The 19,914-nt window shown below is 35.8% G+C and overlaps 1 protein-coding gene across 3 annotated transcripts in view; it reads left to right on the top strand.

The window, feature by feature from the left end:
* The window catches only part of BICD1 (BICD cargo adaptor 1), a 218,440-nt gene that overhangs the window by 122,257 nt on the left and 76,269 nt on the right, over positions 1-19,914 (top strand). For all 3 annotated transcript variants that reach the window (XM_078156613.1, XM_020975810.2, XM_020975809.2), the window contains exon 4: positions 2,471-2,905. In XM_078156613.1, coding sequence (XP_078012739.1) covers positions 2,471-2,905 — 435 coding nt within the window. The remainder of the gene's footprint in view (positions 1-2,470; positions 2,906-19,914) is intronic.

The following is a 19,914-nucleotide window of genomic DNA, read 5'->3' as shown; positions in this document are numbered from 1 at the left end:
GATTTAAGATTGGGGAAGTTGGAGAAAAATTGTGCTTAAATAAGAAAGAGGATGCAAAAAAAAATCTGAAAACAGAACTGGGAAGAACTAAGTTTTAGGTCTTTGAAGAAGTAAGTCAGTGACAATGACATTGAGGCTCTTCCTTCTCCAATTCAACCTACTACAGATTATAGCAGTAGGCCTCTAATCATTTTAGCAAAGTTAATCCATGATCTGTTTTGCTTAGGGTTAATGACCATCAAAGGTCCATTCAGACCACTTTAGCATAATTTATTAGACTTATTAGTTAGCTTATATGAGCATCTTGATAAAATGCTGGGATGTTGGCATTAAAGATTCTAGGCATGGGGCTCTTAGAATGTAGAGCAAAATAGTAAGGATTCCTGAACTTCTAGACCTAAAATATGGATCCAAGAAAGATCCAAAAAAATTTTAGGTGTTTAACATTTTGCCTAGGGTAGGCTTTAACAGAGTTCATAACTATTAATAACATTCAAAAATATTTTTAGGAACCTTAGGACCATAACAAGGACTCTATTACACAATATCAACTTTAGCACCACTTCAACATGACCACAGTTTCTTTTGCGATAAAATTATCTACACATCTCCTGCACCCACATTGTTAAAGATTATCTCTGCTAACCCCACATTATTCACAATAAATAGATGGTCTTAGTCCATTGGTTTAGTCCTTTTTTAAGCTTCTGCCCAGTCAGGGGCTGTATCACTCTTAAAGGAATTTAAAAACAAAATTTATAACATGAGTTTAACCCTTTGGTTTGTCCTCTTAATTTCCATCTGCCACCCTAAATATGGTCCTTTTAGAATGGGTTTTCCACTTGCCAGTCACTGCATGAACCAACCCTACTACATTGCTGTCATCAGTCTTTATTTAGCCCTGATATTCTTCTAACATTACTAACCACCAATCACAGAAGGTGCTGCCTGACTTGAGAAATTATAGTCTATCTGAAGAGAGGAAGTTTTGTAAAGGCTCTTGATAAAGTACACTGTCTCCCTAATTAGCATACATCCAGTGTAAGTGTAGGTATGTAGGGATAGGGATAGGAATGTGAGGAGAAGGGGAATCAACCACTATTAATGGCTTAGAGTAAGGTTTATGTTCTTGTGACTCATAGAAAGGAAAAGGAGAAAATTCAGCCTGAACCCCTGAAACTTACCAGGTGTTCTTAAAAGCTCTCAGTTTAAAGCCTTTAAACTACTCTGAGACACCTGAAGAAATCTCCTTATTGCTTCCTGCAGGCTTATCAAGGGATGTGGGGCTTCTGGGGGCTCCTTTAATGTAGTACTAAGAATATACTTCTGTGCCCTGCATCATCATTTAATTGTTTATTAAGCAAACACTTAATAGGTGCTTTCTATGTGCAAAGGACTATGCCATGGACTTGAGGAGTTTACATATAGGACAAAAATGACAGCTGCAAAATACCTATAATCTAAAATAGACTGTCATAAGTACATGAGGAAAATAGAAACAAAATATTGTGGTTGTTCCTAGGGAGTAAAGATGGGTCTACTAGGGTTCTGAAATTCAGAGATGGGAATTTGGACTCCCTAGTGCCATTTAGCATCTGGTGCTGTATAAGTAGGCAAGGATTCATGGAGCCCCTTATAACTCAGGGTTAAGGATGGACTGGGATTCTCGTTAAGTTTCTTTGAGAGCTAAAGAAATGGGACCCTAATTTATGTCATTCTGGGGCTTTCCTTAGTCTCAAAAAGCTTCATTATGATCAGGTCACTAGAGTTTTGTAAATATATTTCCATGGCATCGTCTCCTCTGTATTATACTGATCAAATTACCCAATTAGACACTTTCCCAAAAGAATCAGTACCCATGAGATCCAGATTCTATTTTTTTTTATAAGTAATACATAGTAATAAAAAGTCTTATGTGAATGCTAATTATGCTCTCATTTTTCTTAACTTAAACCAATCCAATTCAAGACACATTATGTACTTACTATATAACTTACTGTATAAGGTTCTGGCAATACAAAATCAAAATTTAAAAATTAAAAAAAAAGGTCCCTCGGCTTTTGAAGAGTTAAAGTTCTACTAGGTCAACTCACCTCAGTCTAATGTGAGAATCTTGCAATCCAGGGTTCTTTGCTATATGGCAATTCATGGGGTACCACAGAAGGCTGCAGAAGTGCCTGCCACTTCATCTAAATATATTGATTAACCTCTATCAATAGCATTAATTTACACACAGGTTTAAATAATTGCCTTATAGTCTTCTGTTACTTAAATGTCTAAGTTCTTTTTAAGAAAAAAATATAATGTAAAACTTAAGAGGTAAGGTTATTCTATTCAGTTAATGTATGCCAAGGCTTTTTAGGCTTGTGATAATTTGAAAGACTTTTAAGTATATAGGGTCTACAGAATACTTAATGGCATGTTTGTAAGAGCCAAGTTTAATAAATGTTTTTTGTCCTATTTAATTTAGGTGGAATATGAAGGCTTAAAGCATGAGATTAAAAGATTTGAGGAAGAGATGGTTTTGCTAAATAGCCAGCTAGAAGATGCCATCCGGTTGAAAGAAATTGCTGAGCGCCAATTAGAAGAAGTCCTGGAAACTTTAAAAAATGAAAGAGAACAAAAGAACAACCTGAGGAAAGAACTATCCCAGTATATTAATCTCAATGAAAGTGTGTACAATAATCATATCAATATCTCAGTAGATGGACAAAAATTTGCAGAAGATGTGGCTGAACCAAACAACGATGACAAAATGAACGGACACATCCACGGTCCACTTGTGAAAATGAATGGAGATTATCGGACTCCAGGAAGGAAAGGAGAAACTCTCCACCAGGTCTCTGACTTATTCAGTGAGCTTAACATTTCAGAAATGCAGAAACTGAAGCAGCAACTTATGCAGGTAATAAGTTTGGGGAGTTTGTCAGCAAATGGTGTTTTTAAAAAATGTATTCGGGGAGAATTTATAGATCCAATGTGAGTTATGTATTGAACCAAAATTTCTTTCCAACAGGAATTTCTTGTTCATCTTCTAATTTCTACTTGATGGTATTCTAATTTAATAAGTTAATACTTTAATAAAGAGCTGTGTGAGAGCTGCATATAAATTGAAGAGACACAGCAAAAAGGGTAAAATGTAAAAGATAAAATTAGCAGGTGCAAATAGCTAAAGAGCCAGTGCTAAAGGAAAAAGAGTTGATAAGGTATGCTCTGTCTACTGCTATTGGTAAGAAAAAGAATGAGTAATTTTCTCCCATGCAAACTGAGTAAAAGTACCAAACACATGCCCTTGGTGTTAGAGTTAGGGATCAGTTTTAGGCAGAATCCCATTTTAGCAAACATCATTAATAGAACATTCTGCAAAATATAAATAGGATATTTTCATGGCCAATCCAACAGTTTATCCTGACATTATTCCACAAATTCTATTATATGAAAAATATTACATAATGAATGTATTAAGTCTGCTCAATGAAGATGTTTAAGGATTTCTGCAATTATGTATTAATGCCTACTACATTCAAAACACTGTTACACACTGAGAAAAATATAAATATGATAATAATAATAATATTCAATTACAAAAGCAATCATTTTATCCACTTGCACATTATCTAACATAGAGAATTAAGTATAAAAGAATTGTCCTCAGACCATTTCTATCAGAAACCTATCAAAAAAGATGAGAAAAATGGAATAATGATAATAACAATAATCATAGCTGATTTTTACAAGATACTTTAAAGTTTGCAGAGCACTTCACATAATTATCTCATTTGGCAATCAGCACAATACTGTAAGGTAGGTAACACAGCTATTATCTCCATTTTACAAATGAGAAAATCAAGGTGTAGAAAGATTAAGTGACTTACCTATGGTGCCACAGTTTATAAGTGTCAGAAATGTGATTTAATCACCAAAACATAAGAAAACTATTCCTAAGATCTTTATCTTAACTACCTCTATGACCTTCGATGACATTTGAGTTCTAATGGGGGGCTTGTTTCTTCTCTCCCTACTAGAACGTAAGTACATCATCTTTATATAGTATCTTCCAATTGCTCAGAAGTATTCACCTTTTTATATTTCTCTTAACTCTTGTGTTTTCATTTTAAAGTTTCTATTCAATTCTGGTCTTTTCATCAGATATGCTAAGAAGTCCTCTTTTTCATTAAAGATCCTTCCTCTTTTTGCATTCAGCAAAACTATATGCAGTTTTACTGGCTAAGTTATTCTTGGTTGTATGCATATGTTTTTTGCCTTTAGGATACAATATTCATATTCTAAGCTTTCTTCTTTGTTGTGGTAGCTGCCAAATCTTGTTCAATCTTGATTGTAGCTCTTCAGTACCTGAACTCTTTCTATACATTTATAGTACACACATACACACACATACACTCTGGATTTTGGCTATAATGTTCCTGGGAGTTTTCATTTTAGGGTTTCTTTCAGGAGGTAGATTCTTTCTAATTTCACATTGCCCTCTGTCTGGGACATTTTCATTCATGATTTCTTAAAAAACATAGTATCTAGGCTTTTATGGTCAAGATTTTCGGATAATCAGATGATTCTTAGTTTAGCATTCTTAGGGTCAAATGTAAAATGCTTTAGAAACTTTAAAGCACTACATAAATGGTAGCTGTCCTTATCATCATTACCATCATCATCATAGCTCCTTGTTTTCTAGGTCTCTTGTTGATAGGAGACATTTTACATTTTGTGATATTTCTCAGTGTTTTTATTTTATTCTAATATTTCATGTTATCTCATTGAGTCATTGATCTACATCAGGTCAGAACTAATGTTCAGATGGTATGTTATTTGAGTAAGGTTTTACACCTCCTATTAAAGTATTTATTCTCTTTCCAAGTCTTTACTCTGGAACTTTAATTTCCTTTCCCATTCTTTTCTCCAGAGCTCTCATTTTATATTAGAACTTTAAAAAAAAAAAACTCTTGCCTCATGTCTTCTAGGAATTCAGTAGAGCTTATGACAAATCTTTTATTTTCTTTGTGATTTTGCTTGTTGATAATGTGTAGTTAATCTCTAATATGGAGTTTGTGTCTTGAGCATCCCTATCTCCAAAATATTTCTTAACCATCAGAGCTTTCCTATTTTTTTTTCATTTTCCCAGCCTTACTTCTTGAATTGAGGCTTCATATTCTGACCAGCCTCTATGTATGTCTGTAAGGAACGGTGGGCCTTGTCTGGTAGTGATCTGAATTATCTGTGGTCAAGTCCCTCAAGAGTGGCAGTGCTAGGGAAATTTACCTTAGGGCAGTCTCTATGAAGAGATCTGAAGAGGTAAAGAGACCTTCATTGGAACCCCAGTTTGGGGTTAAGGCAACATTGATATAGGCCATAGGCCTCCATGGTTAAACCATGGTCTTAGTTCCCATCTCCCTGTCCTAGAACAAAGCTTTAGACTCTGTAAATTTTCTTAACCTGCCCATGTTCCCTCTGCAGGAAGGCTTCTGTTTGCTGTGATCCTGGACCTGGTTTGTCTGTTTTGTTTTATTTTTAATGTGTTAAAAATCTATCTACCCTTGCCTTAGTGTTCGTGATCTTTTGACTGTCTCTTTGAGGAGAACTGGCCTTTTCTCCTTACACTCACTTGAGGAGAGTCTCACATGACTTGTTCCTGATGAAGCCACGCTGGCCTCTTTGTGATCACTTATTATCTTTTCTAAAATATTCACTTACTATCCCTTTGTTCAAGCTTTGTAGGATTTTGCCAGAATTCAAAGTCATATTTGTTGCTATATTTGTTGTTCATAGATTCTACTTTCTCCTCTTTGGGAAAAATAATGACATTTGCCTTTCTGTACTGTGGCATCCTTACAAAGTTGCCACAAACTTACACAGATAACTTATGCTGGTTCAGGAATCAAAACTACTTGAAACTGTAGAGCATTACATTGGTATCTTAGGATGTAATTTATCTGGGCCTACTGACTTGAACTCATCTAGGGCAGCAAGGTGCTCTCTTACTATCTCTCTAACTATCTTGAATTTCAACTCTTTGAGCCTTTGTCTTTTTTTTTTAACCCAGAAATCTTTATCTAGAAGAAACAGAAAAAAGTTAGAATTTATTTTCACCATCATCATTGCTGTTATCCTCTTCTCTTCTTTGACTCTTCTCTTTTTCCTGATATAGATTTTTTAAAAATCCACAGGTTTTATTGCCTTTTGACTTGTCAGCCTCATTCTGAGCTTTAGCATTCCTGACACTTTTCTTACAGCATCACTCTTATATTAGTCATCTGTTACTGCCTGTGCTTCCATCTTTTGTGAATGCTTTAAAACCCAAGTTGTTTGATGAATCCTGTCTATATATTCTTTTCCTTCTCTTCAGAATTTCTTTTCTTTGTGTCTTCAGAATTCCTTTCTTCAGTGCTTCCCACCCTACCTGAGCAGATACTCCTTTTAGCATGTTAGCTCATGGAATCTTACATGACCTTTCTCTGAACTCTTTGAAATCTGCTCTTCCCAGACATAGAACACCTATTGCATAATTGCCAACTTCCTTATCTTCTATCACAGATTCTAAGAAGGAGTAGTCACTTTACTCCCAAGGTTCCTATCATTTCTGCTTTAGCAACCCATTCTTTATTAACAAGAATCAGAGCTATAATAAGTGTTCTCTTCATAGGCTCCTTGGTCTTTTAAAAAATGAAATTTTCCTTAAGGCCTCCTATGCAGGTCACTGCAAAATTCTCATTTCGTTTTTGTTGCTTTTTAGTGGAGTATATTGTTCATTTTCAAGTCAAATTACTCATAGCTTCCAACCTTTGAGAGGGATAGCAACAAGGTACCTCCTCTTTATCCTTATTCTGTAAATAAGGAAAGATCAGGTGGTATAATGGAAAGGGTAAACTCTGATTCAAGTCTCCCTTTACTGCTTCTGTGACCTTGGGCAAGTAACCTTGCCCCTTGGAGCTTCTGTTTCCTCATCTGTAAGATGGAAATTTTATTGGATTTTAGAGCTGGAAGGGAATTTAGAGAGAGCCTAGTCCAGTACTTTTATTTTATAAATAAGGAAATCTAATCCCAGAGAAGTCAAATAATTTGCCCAAGGTCTTTGCAGGCAGGAAATAGCAAGGTGAGGATTCAAACCTGGGTCATTTGGGTCCAGATCCATTGCTTTATTTCATTGAACTACATTTACCCTGGGGGATATACATATAGATATACACACACACACACACACACACACACACACACACACATAAATTTATTTATTTATTTATTTTTTGCTTTTAGGTGAGGCAGTCAGGGTTAAGTGACTTGCCCAGGGTCACACAGCTAGTAAGTGTCAAGTTTCTGAGGCTAGATCGAACTCAGGTCCTCCTGACTCCAAAGCCAGAGCTCTATCCACTGCGCCACCTAGCTGCCCCTAAATGGTTTTTTTTGGTTTTTTTTTTTTGGCAATGCAATGGGGTGAAGTTACTTGCCTAGGGTCACACAGCTAGTAAGTGTCAAGTGTCTGTGGCCGGATTTGAACTCAGGTCTTCCTGAATCCAGGGCTCTAACCACTGTGCCATCTAGCTGCCCCTCATTGAACTACATTCTACTTTAACAATAAACTATCCCAGGTATGTACATTAATCACATTTACTTAACTATAAATTAATTTCTTCAATTTAGATTTTTCTATTTAGCTGATATACTGTTGGAAGATTTAGTGTATGATTTGCAAACCCTCTTTTGAAAATAAACAGATCAATTAGTGTAATCCCTTATTCCTAAAGAGAAATTTCTCAGGGAATTAGCAAATAAGTGATTTTGGATTTTGGACTCTTCCAGTGTTGTTTCCCTCCAGGACATAATAATTGAGATATCACAGCAATTGTCAAGCACTGTAATAATTTTGAAATGAAAAAAGTAGTTGTGCCTGGAAAACTAACTCAGTTATTGAATACATTGAAAAGTCATCTCTGAAAGTTTGTGCTATATTCCTTTATTTTAGTAAAGTCCCTTAAAAATTTTTTTTTAATGTACTTCAATCCCCTTATGCAATTTGAAAAAAATACCTTTGGAAAATGATTGATATCAGAGTCAAGACTGAGTTACACATAAGTGAAAAGAAAAAATAATATGTCAGCAAATTTAGAGTTCATCTCTTCATTGAAGCAGCCTAAGCTGAAACTTTATCATTGGTAACATGAGTGCTCAAGAGCCAATCTTTAGACTCTTGTCTTTGGTGTACTCATTACCTCATGAAAAAGGAAAACTGTTCCACTGAATGTGATTACTAACCAAGCAATTGCAATTAGATACAATAGGCTAGAAATATCAGAAAAAGATAAAATGATGATTCTTAAAATGGGTGCATTTTGTGTGTCAGTCATTTTTTCTCCTCTACTAAATTGATTTTTTCTTAAATCACTGCTGAAATTGTGAGATAGTTTGTTTCCATGTTTTACTCTGTACTGTAGATCACTAGTTTTCCATCTGGAGGTGTGGGAGTTTCATGGGGGGAAGGGCACAGAGTTATTGCAGTGAGTGTATGTCATTAAATGATTTTATATAATGAATAAGCAAACATAACTTCTATAGACAGAATACATCATGTATCTTGAATACATGAATTAATATTTAGAATGTATGTAGATGCTATTGTGATTAATATGAATAATTTGAATGCATTTAAAAATTTGTTGACCAAGGAGGGTCTAAGTTTAGGGATCCCTAGCAATGAGAGCTATATTATAGCAGCAAATTTTTTTAAAAATTTAATTAATTAATTAATTTTTAATTTTCAATAATCACTTGCATAAACTTTTGAGTTTTAAATTTTCTCCTCCTCCCTCCCCACCTCACTCCCCAAGACAGCATGTAATCTGATATAGGCTCTACATATACATTCCTATTAAACATTTTCACATTAGTTATATTGTAAAGAAGAATTAGAACCAAGGAACCACAAGAAAGAAGAAACAAAACAATACAGAAGAAAAAAGATCAAATAGTATGCTTTGATCTGCATTCAAACTCCATAGTTCTTTCTCTGGATGTGAATAATATTTTCCATCATGAGATGTTTGAAGATGTCTTAGATCCTTGCATTGCTGAGAAGAGCTAAGCCTATCAAAATTAGTCATCACACAACATGGCCATTGCTATGTACAATGTTCTCCTGTTCACTCCACATTAGTCCATGCAAGTCTTTCCAGGTTTTTCTGAAGCCCACTTAGCAAAAATAATTTTATTAAAGCAATAGAAAAAGTCAGGGAGAGCTTATGCTTTTAACAGCAGGAGGAGGCTCCAAAAATATCCCTGCAGAGAGCACTAGCTGTATAGGAAGCTTCCAGAATCATAGGTCTTATATGGGTAAAAGAATCAGCAAAGGAAACTGAGGAGCTATCAGACAGGTAGGAAAGACAATAGGAAAGAATAGTGTCACAGAAACCTAAAGAAGAGAGAATTTAGAGCTAATGTTGGAGAAGGTAGCTGAATATGCAGTATTGTCAGAGGGGAATCAAGTCTCAATGAAGATGGGAAGAATGTGGGAGAAAGACATCCAGGATCTAAGGGAATTTGTTCCCTATGGAACAGATTCCAAAGAACACTAAGATTAGAATCCATTGTGAATGGGGTAGGGTAGAAGAGGAGAAGGGGATGAAAGAATAGGAAGAAGAGGCAACTAAGGAAACTTCCCTAACCAGGTTCAAGCAGTGGTTACTACATGTCTACATGATCCAGTGAGGTAATATTTGTAAAGTGCTTTGCACACTTTAAAGCGCTACATAAATTCTAGCTTTTATCATCATCATCATCATTATTACTATGCCTGAAACTGTGAAAGACTTTTTGTTCAATTTGTCTGTAGAAACAAACTCTTTAGCAAAATTCTATCTGCTACAAATCATTGCTGAACTCATAGCTACTTTTTTATTATATATTTTATCAATCAGCAGATAGTAATAGTAAACTACTGCCTTGTGAGGGTCTGTGAATTTTTTGACATTAAAAAGAAGGGGTCCTCATACAAAAAAAAAATAAGTTTAGAAATGTCTAGCCTAAAGTAAAGCAGAATTAAAGCCAGAAAAAATGATAGGGTGGCCATTAGCAAATTGCTTCTCTTCTTTGGGTTTCACATTCCTTATCTGTAAGCTGAAAGAATTAACAATATCATGCCTAAAGTACCTTCCATTTCTCATAGTATTTGTAACTGTCAGTGAATCAAAATGTTCTGCAGGGATATAAAGAAAGGGCAATTTTTTATTTGTTTTTTTTTTTGTTGTTGTTGCTTTAATTAAACATCCAGAACTTTCTCCTTTCCACCTTAGATGCTAGATATCTTGAAAAAGAAAATTTCCATTCTTGAATTCTCTTTTGTTTCTTTTTTTCACACCTTCCATAGCTGCTTTAGTTAGGTGGAATGTGATGAAATAACTTTTATAATGTTCTACTCATAGATATAAAAATTGTTGGGTGGGGTTTGCTTTGTTTTGCCTTGGTTTTTTGTAAAAGACGTCATCTATACAGTCTTGAATTTGAGATAGTTGGGTCCATTTCTCATAGAAATGTACAATGAGCCATGAAAAAAGGAAAAAAATTATTAAGATAAAAAACACAGCCTTATACAAAGTGATATAGAGGAAAAAAAGAGAATCTCAAAACAATATGCATACTGACTATGAATACATATATGAAAGAAAGACAGAAACAAGATCTTTTAAGCACACAGATAAAAAAGATTAGCTGTTATAGGAATATGTTAAAGAGGAAACAAAAATGATAATATTGTTATTTTTTTAAAAAAATATTTGATAAGCTTAGTTTATGTTTTTGTTATTTTACTTGATTGTTATTAAGTTTATAATATTTAAGAAAAAGAAAATAAATTGGTAGCTTGTTGTTGATCAGTTGTTTTCAGTCTTATCCAACGCTTCATGACCTCAGATGCTGGTTTGTCATTTCTTTTCCAGCTCATTTTACCGATGAGGAAAACAGAATTAGCCCAGGGTCATATAGATAATAAGTCTCTGAGGCCAGATTTGAACTCAGGAAGATGAGTCTTCCTGACTCCAGGCCTGGTAGTCACTCTATTGACTGCACTACCTGGCTTCCCCCCGCCAAAAAAACTGATATCATATATATTTGATTTGACTTTTTAATTTCATTTGATCGATTTAATTTTATTCCCTTAAAGGCAATTTATTACCTATGTACTAGAATCATAGGATTATAGGATTTAGAGCGGAAAGAACCCTTTCTTCTTTTTGTCCTCCTTGCCCTGAAAGATCTAGTCAGATCCCCTCATTAGATATGAGGAAATTGAGACTCAGATTAAGTGTCCAAAATCACAGAGTATAGCTAGTATAAAAAAGTGATCATTGAGTAAATCAATTAAATCATCCCACTCCTTTTAAAGTAAATTATAAGATCCTACACCCTGGTATATTTATCATGTGAGAACACACATCAGTTCACCAGATGGGAAAAGGACTGGACATCTCCTTAGGAGGAAGAAGTCTTGATTTGTAGAAGGTCTTGGCCACAGGCTCTGGGACCTATATAAAACCATTAGGTTAGTTACAGTCAGAGGTTTGAGTGAGCAGCAAGTCAGGAGAGAGAATTCCCAGTGAAATCCTTAGGAAGGGGAACCCCTTAAGGTAGAAGGAAAGTGCCTAAGCCTCTACTTCCCGAACCTAGAGGAAGGACCTTGCAGGCTTTGACAGGTTGAGAGTATTTGGAATTTCCCATCAGTGCCCTAGTAGCACCCCCAAAATAGCAGCTGTTAACATTATTGTCTGGCTTGAGAACCAAGAACAGGTGGAACATGATGAGGAAAGGAAGATGCAAGGCTTTTCAAAAAGCATAGCTAAAAGCTGAGGGAAACTATACTTAGGGAGAACATCTTAAGGTCTCCTGCAAAACGACATCCAGGAGTTGTGAGTTAACCATTTGCTACATGTGTTATTATTTTTGGAATGTTAAGTTCTTTTTTTAAATAATATTTTTTTTTGCCGAATTACATGGGAAACAATTTTTAACACACAAACATGGTGCTGGTACCTAAACCAGGGAGAGTGAAAAGAGAGAAAGAAAACTATAGACCAATTTCCCTAATGTACATTGATGCAAAATTTTTAAATAAAATGCAAGGCGATTATAGCAGTATATCACAAGGATTACATACTATAACCACGTGGGATTTATACCAGGAAGCTTTCCTAATAAGATCAAGGGTGAAGCAAGGATGCTCATTATTACCACCCCTGATTTTATTGGGAAGACTTCTAGCTTATCTCCATTACAGATAATGTTTTCTGATGGTTTTAGATAGATACTACTTACCATTTTAAGAAAAGCTTCATTTATTCCTCTTTAGTGTTCTTAGTCTCTTGCCTTATGTCTTCTAGGAATTCAATAGAGCTTATGAGAGATCTTTTATTTGTGTCATAAAAGGAATCTGGTAGAACTCCTTTGCCTATTTTTCAAAATAATTTATATAGTATTAGAATTGATTATTCTTAAAAAAAAAGAATTGATTATTCTTTAAATGTTTGGTAGAATTTACATGTGAATCCATCTGGCCCTGGAGATTTTTTCCTAGGGAGTTCATTGATGGCTTTTTCAATTTCTTTTTTTAAGATAAAGTATTCTGTTTCCTTTTCTGGGAATTTATAATTTGTAATTTATAATTTTGTAAGTAATCATCCATTTCACTTAGATTATCTGATTTATTGGCATATATTTAAGCAAAATGGCTCCTACTAATTACTTTAATTTCCTCCTCATTGATGGTGAATTCACCTTTTGCATTTTTGATATGGTAATTTGGTTTTCTTCTTTCCTTTTTAAAAATCAAATTAACCAATAGTTTATCTATTTGATTTTTTTTTTCATAAAACCAGCTTCTACTTTTATTTATTGGTTCAATCGTTTTCTTTCAGTTTTATTAATCTCTCCTTTGATTTTCAGGATTTTCAATTTGGTGTTTAATTGGGGATTTTTCATTTGTTCTTTTTCTAGTTTTCAAAAATTTTATGCCCAATTCATTTATCTGCTCTTTCTCTGTTTTATTGATGTAAGCATTCATATATAAAATTTCCCCTAAATATTGCTTTGGCTGCATCTCATAAATTTTAGTATGTTGTTTCACTGTTGTCATTCTCTTTAATGAAATTATTTATTGTGTCTATGATTTTTTCTTTGACCCACCAATTCTTTATGATTAGATTATTTAGTTTACAATTAATTTTAAATCTATGTTTCCATGGCCCTTTATTAAATATAATTTTTACTGCTTTATGATCTGAAAATGATGCACTGAGCTAGGTGGCTCAGTGGATAGAGCACTGTCCCTGAAGTCAGGAGGACCCGAGTTAAAATCCAGCCTCAGACCAAACACTTGACACTTACTAGCTGTGTGACCCTGGGCAAGTCACTTAACCCCAATTGCCTAAAAGAAATGATGCATTTAATATTTCTGATTTTCTGCATTTGTTTGTGAGGTTTTATCCCATAATACAGGATCAATTTTTGTGTAGGTGCCATATATCAGTGAGAAAAAGGTATATTCCTTTCTATTCCTATTCAATTTATCCCAGAGGTCTCTCATTTCTAACTTTTCTAAAATTCTATTCATCTCCTTATCTGTTTTCTTGTTTATTTTTTGGTTAGATTTATCTAGTTCTGAGAGGGGAGGTTGAGGAATCCTCCACTAGTATAATTTTATTGTTTATTTCCTCCTTCAACTCATTTAACTTTTCCGTAAAGAATTTAGGTCCTATACCATTTGGTGTATGTGTGTTTAATATTGATAATACTTCATTGTCTATTTAGCAAAATATAATTTCCTTCCTTATATCTTTTAATGAGATCTATTTTTACTTCCATTTTGTCTGAGATTATGATTGCTACCCCTGCCTCTTTTACTTCATCTGAAGTATAATAGATTATGCTCCAGCCCCTTACCATTATTCTGTCTGTTTCTCTCTACTTCAAATATGTTTCTTGTAAACAGCCTATTGTAGGGTACTGGCTTTTAATCTTCTGTGCTATCTGCTTTCACTTTATGGGTGAGTTCATTCCATTCATATCTACAATTATAACCAACTGTGCCTTTCCCTCCATCATATTTTTCCTGCTACATGTGCTGTCTAAGCATTTTCCCCTGGATTCTGTATGTACTTTGTGGGAATGTGTCGCAAATTTTGAGGAATATTTCATACATATTATGCCACTGTAATTAATACGTCTAACTGAGTCTGGCTCCCTAAATTATATTACCTGATAATCATAGGGGTTAGTGGTAGGGGTAGAAGCATAGTAGTGAGGGCTTATGAACTCTAGCATTGGAAGGACATCTTTCATCCCACAAGGGTATACTTAGAGCCCTGAGGGTGTGTCTCTGTAGCAGCCACACTCTAGGGATCCAACTCAGTGCAAGTGGGAGTTGGAACAGCAGCTCCAGAGCATGTATAGTAGAGCCAGGATTCTACTGACTGTAGACTCAGTGTGCTTTCTATGAGGTACTTTCCTTCTCTCCAAAATATCATATTCTAGAATAATTTAATAATGTGAATGCTCTTATTTAAAAAATTAAAAGTTAGGGGCAGCTAGGTGGCTCAGTGGATAGAGCGCCGGCCCTGAAGTCAGGAGGACCTGAGTTCAAATCTGGCATCAGACCAAATGCTTGACACTTACTAGCTGTGTGACCCTGGGCAAGTCACTTAACCCCAATTGCCTAAAAAAAAATTAAAAGTTAATGAAGTAAGTTACGTATGTATTCTACATGAAGTTTCTCTAGAAAAACAATGTGATGGGAAAAAAAAAACCTCTCCTCCCTACCTTCTTCATTCTGAACACAATGAGTAAAGGCTAAAATCCCAGTGAGGATTGTAATAGAGGAGATAAAAGTGTTTTGTCTTTATATTGAAGAAGATTGAGTTATCCCCGAAATTCCCATTTGTATCTTAAAACACAAACCTGCTTTTGTGACTGGAGCTGAAAACAGTTACACTGCATGTATGGTGATTATAATCTTTAGTCTTTGCAGATATTTATGTAAAGCACAATAAATCATGAATAGTCTAAAAACCTACTCTCTAAGTTGGATTACTGTTTTAAGGAACTGCACTTACAGTATCCAAGTGCAAATACTGAGTACTTCATAGCTATATGTCAGAACAGATAATCCTTATTTCATTTTATCTGGCCACTGTCAAGGCTATGTGAACATGTAATTTACATAATTCACTTCTCACCTTCTGCTGTATTTGTAAATCTTAATAGGTTTAGACTTCAAATTCATTTTACAAATAGAAGACTCCAATGTTACATGTGTAAACTGGGAGTCAGAACCAGAGTCTCAGCCCAAACCCATTTGGAGACCAGGATTCCAATGACCACAATGACCACCTCTCACACAGAGTTTAACATCTTTTATTTATTTAGCTATTTTCTGTCCTGTAGATTTTCAGCTTATCTACAAGCCTCTTTTATGTAAGTGCTCTGTTACAAACAAAGTGCAGTATGTTTGATCAGCTTTACTAGTCAGAGGATTTGAGTTTTCTGATACTGAATTCACTTGGCTTTATCTGCAGAAAAAAATCGGAATTCTGAAATGTCCAGTTCCATTATGATTATAGAAAGTATCAGATGTCTCTTCCAACTCCCAAATTCTGTGACTATATGTAATAATCAAGACATTTGTTAAGTGGTAAAGTTCTAAATTATTTAGGGATATATCTGAATCTTGTAAATATGTGTGGATCTTTTTTTTCCACTGCAAATAATCAACCAAGATTGCATCCCAGAGATTTGGGGTCATAGGTTCATAGGATTAGAGCTGAAAGGGTCCTCAGAGCCCATCTAGTCCAACCTTTTCATTTTACAAATGAGGAAACCCAAACCCAGGGAGGTGAAGCAACTTGCCTAAGGTCACACAGGTAGGAAATATCAAAGGTGAATTTTGAACCCATGCCCTCTGACTATGCTCTTTTCACTGACCCACATTGTTACTTATTAGCTATATGACTTTGAGCCAGTTACTTAATATCCCTAAGCCTCATCTATAAAATAAGCTGTATTGACTTCATTGGGTTGTTAGGATCAAAATAAAGTAACTTATTAACTGTTGTCACAAAATTTAAAGCTTTGCATAAATGTTGCTAATGCTATTGTTAGATGCTTTCAGTGGATTTATATTCAGAGATGAGAGAAATAAATTATATGTGTGATGTAGATGGCCAAATTGTTTCCCACCCAGATTTTTTCTAGTGTCTAGACAAAAATTCTGCTTTACACAGGAAAAGCCATATGTAGTAATTCTAATAAATTTAAAATTTTTGCCAGTTAAAGTGCTTTGGTTATTAGGATACTTAGAACTGAGGTACTTTTGAACACAGAAATCATTAAGATTTAGTCTATAAAATCACCTCTGAATACCAATCCACTGAGGAGAGGGGTTGTATTGTATGAGCTTTCTTGAGTTCCTTTACCCCTGGCAGTCAACCCATGTGCCACATATAGGGAATTCTCCCACCTCCCTGGACGTGTATACAGAATGCTACAAGTAAATATATACTACAAAGTATTATCAGACCTTCCTTACAAATGAGGACAAGGTCACGCAATGAATATGCTAACTATAATAGACTTTGAATTTTAGAGCTAGAGGGGACCTTAGTCTACCAGTTCTCCTAATTTTGTAGATAATAAATGTGAATGAATCTCAAAGAAATTTGGTATTTTTCCCAATGTCACACAGCCAGTTAATGGCAATGCTGGACCTAAAAGCTAGGTTTTCTTGATTATTACTTTCATTTTCTTTTTTTTTTTTTCAGCCAAAGACAAGGTTTATTAGAACATCCATCATATTGGGCCAGCTCTTAAGGAATCTCAACATTAGTAAGCTATTGGCTAGATTTAAAGAATCTGAGCAGTGGCTGGATTATAAGAATCCCAGCAGTGGCTAGATTATAAGAATCCCAGCATCTTAATGGAGACAAGATAGACCCAATATACAGAAAGACTGTGGAAGGGATCTAGGAGTGGCCAAGTAGTCTATGAGGTAATAGAATTCAAGACAATGGAGGGAAGATTGGGTGTAGCCACAATGAATCCCAGTTGATAGGATTATAGCCTCAGGTGAATGCCAGAGATTTGGCCTCGGGAAGACCAGGGTTTTTCCTTTCTGGGGCCCAGATCCTAACCCCATTATTTCCCCTTCAAACAAATGGGAACCCAAATTCTTTTGGGGTAAGAGGCGAAGGTCTCGGCTTCTGAAACTGCTTCCTACTGGCAAGGGGCGTAGAGCTGTCCCTCCCTCGAGGGGGTCCCAAAAAAGTTGACTGGAACAGAGCACAGGCTGCATCCAAGGAATGACAGGAGGACATCGGCTGGTTCCTGCTGTTTGCTACCAACTGTAGGTGAATGGTTTATAGTCTGGAAGACACAAATCTGACAAAAACTTCAGGGCCCAGGTATAAAGCAGGGACTAGATTTAGGGCCCAACTTTGAGAGGATAAAACATCCTTAGCTCTGTTTTGATTTGGATAATTCAGTTTTCCAACCATGCAGTATCAAACCCACCTCATAGTCATACTCAGGAATAGCCAGGTGGGTAACATTTCCTTTCAAAGGAACATAATGGGGAAACTGAGCCAGGAGGATCCCATTTTAGACTGAGGCTAAAATTGTCCTCTTAGCTTTTCCTGATGCTGACTTCCCACCAGTATCACCTTCTCTGAGTAGCTTGTGACATTTCTCTTAGATGGTGGATTATTGATTATGGGTGGAATATGACCCATCAGACAACTCAAAATAAAATCCTATGAGCTTTTACCTCGAACAGCAAGTTTTACTCATCACAGCTTAGGAAAAACTTTTCCAGGAATTACATCTCAAACTTAAATTTGTCCTAATGTAAAAAGCCAATCATTAGAGATTTCTAAATACTTGCAGATTCTCAGCAAGCCATACATAACCCAAAGAAGCTTTTTGGCTAGTTTACACATTAAAACAATAACCAACAATAGCTAAATTATTTTAGTGGTAACCAAATTGTGAAAAGTTGCTTGACACAACTGATACAGAAAATTCACAAATTTGAAATTTGAAGCAAACCCATTACCAATCAGGTGACTTCAGTTTGGTCAAATGCACTTCCAGATTACTTACACAGAGAAACAACATCTCATTATTATTAACAGTTAAAACTACAAATTTAAAAGAGCGTGCTTACCCAAGTTTGGAGGTTAGCTTCATTACCTGGAGCAGGATGTGCTGAGTCTGGATTATGCTTCCAGGCAAAGGTTGCCCTAGGGCCCAAGGCCAATGCCAGGGGGGCCCACACTGTAGCTGCTGCCCTTCCCCACTCCTTCCTTTCCAGGGGGGGAGGGTGAAATCAAAGGTGAGGGGTAAAGGGTGAAACTCTCTTCTCCTATGAGAGGGGTTAATAGATACCCTCTTGACTCAAGGGAATGGAGTGACCAGGTTGTACAGGTATTTCAAAACTCCTTAATGATCAATCACAAAACTTCCAGAATCTGTCAAGATATTTTTAGCTGTTCTAACTTTCCCTGTAACCTCCATGAAGGAGGATTCAAAGGTGCAGAGGGAGGGAATAAGAAAGCCTCAGAGAACCAAAAAGCAACTGTAGTTTTCCCCAATTCCCTAGAGCCAAGGGAATTAACAGAATTGAGCAGACACTTCCAGATAGGGCATCCGTCCTTGTCTTCTATGGTGCGGAAGGTGTACCTAGGAACCGACCCAGTGGACCAAGAGCCTGAGAGCATCAGGCTGAGTTCGAGACAGCTCTGTCCTGAAAAACACCTCCAAGCCTTGATGCTTGGAGAGCAACCTTAAAACAGCAAGAAAGGAGGGAGGAGAGGCTTTACATACCTTCCAGTCTTGGCTGGAAAAGAACTTGGGGTTAGGCATGCACTTTCTCTGTACGGGCCACCAAAATGATGCGGTTTAGGAGTTCAGGGGTCCTGGGACCCCAAAATCACAACATGCGGTCCCTGCCTGAAAGAATTGGACCCAAGCCTTCTTTCAGCCAAAGACAAGGTTTATTAGAACATCCATCATATTGGGCAGACTCTGAAGGAGTCTGAACATTAGTAAGCTATTATTGGCTAGATTTTAAGAATCCCAGCAGTGGCTAGATTATAAGAATCCCAGCCTACTTTCATTTTCTTTTCCACTAACAGCCTATACTCCTGATCTCCTTCCCTGGGACAACAATTTTAGGAAGGACTCTAGCTATATTTTACCTTTCTCATGACTGAATTCTCCAGACTTTTCCTTCTCCTCACCTACTCCTCTCACCAAACTTCTTTCCAGCTTCTCTATATATGTTGTCTGCTCCCCTTAGCATGTAACCCCCTTGGTAGTAGAGGCAGTGTTATTTGTTTATATGCTTATATAGGCTTGGCACTTAGCAGAGTCCCTGGCAGAGAGTAAGTAGTTAATAAATGGTCTAATTATCTATCTATTTATCTGTCTTTCTATATCACTGTAGTCTATAACATGAGTTTACTTACCTTCTTGGTATATTATTCTGTGTAAAAACTAAGAAAAACAATCCCCCATTCTTTTCTTTTTAACCAGACCTGTGATTTCATTAGAATGCAAAACTCCCAAGGAAGAAACTCCTTCTATCAGTGCAGATTAGCATCTGCTCTGCAACTTATATCCTTTAAAAATTTTAATTTAATAATTAAAAAATATTTTGTTTTAATCATCCAAAATCTACTTTTCACCCTCCTGTCCCACTAAGTGAGAATACCAGAGAAACATGCTCAATTAAAAACATAATCAAAACAAATTTTCACATGCATCGTGTCCAAAAAATGTTTTTCTTATTTTGTATTTTGGATCCTTCACCTCTCTATCATATGTCATTAGTCCTCTGGAATTGCAGTTGGTTATTATGATGATAAGAGATCA

The sequence above is a fragment of the Phascolarctos cinereus genome, unplaced genomic scaffold (genome assembly GCF_003287225.1).
Source record: "Phascolarctos cinereus isolate Bilbo 61053 unplaced genomic scaffold, phaCin_HiC Scaffold_1;HRSCAF=81, whole genome shotgun sequence".
Classification (NCBI taxonomy): Eukaryota; Metazoa; Chordata; class Mammalia; order Diprotodontia; family Phascolarctidae; genus Phascolarctos; species Phascolarctos cinereus.
This window is presented reverse-complemented; position numbering and strand designations above follow the sequence as displayed.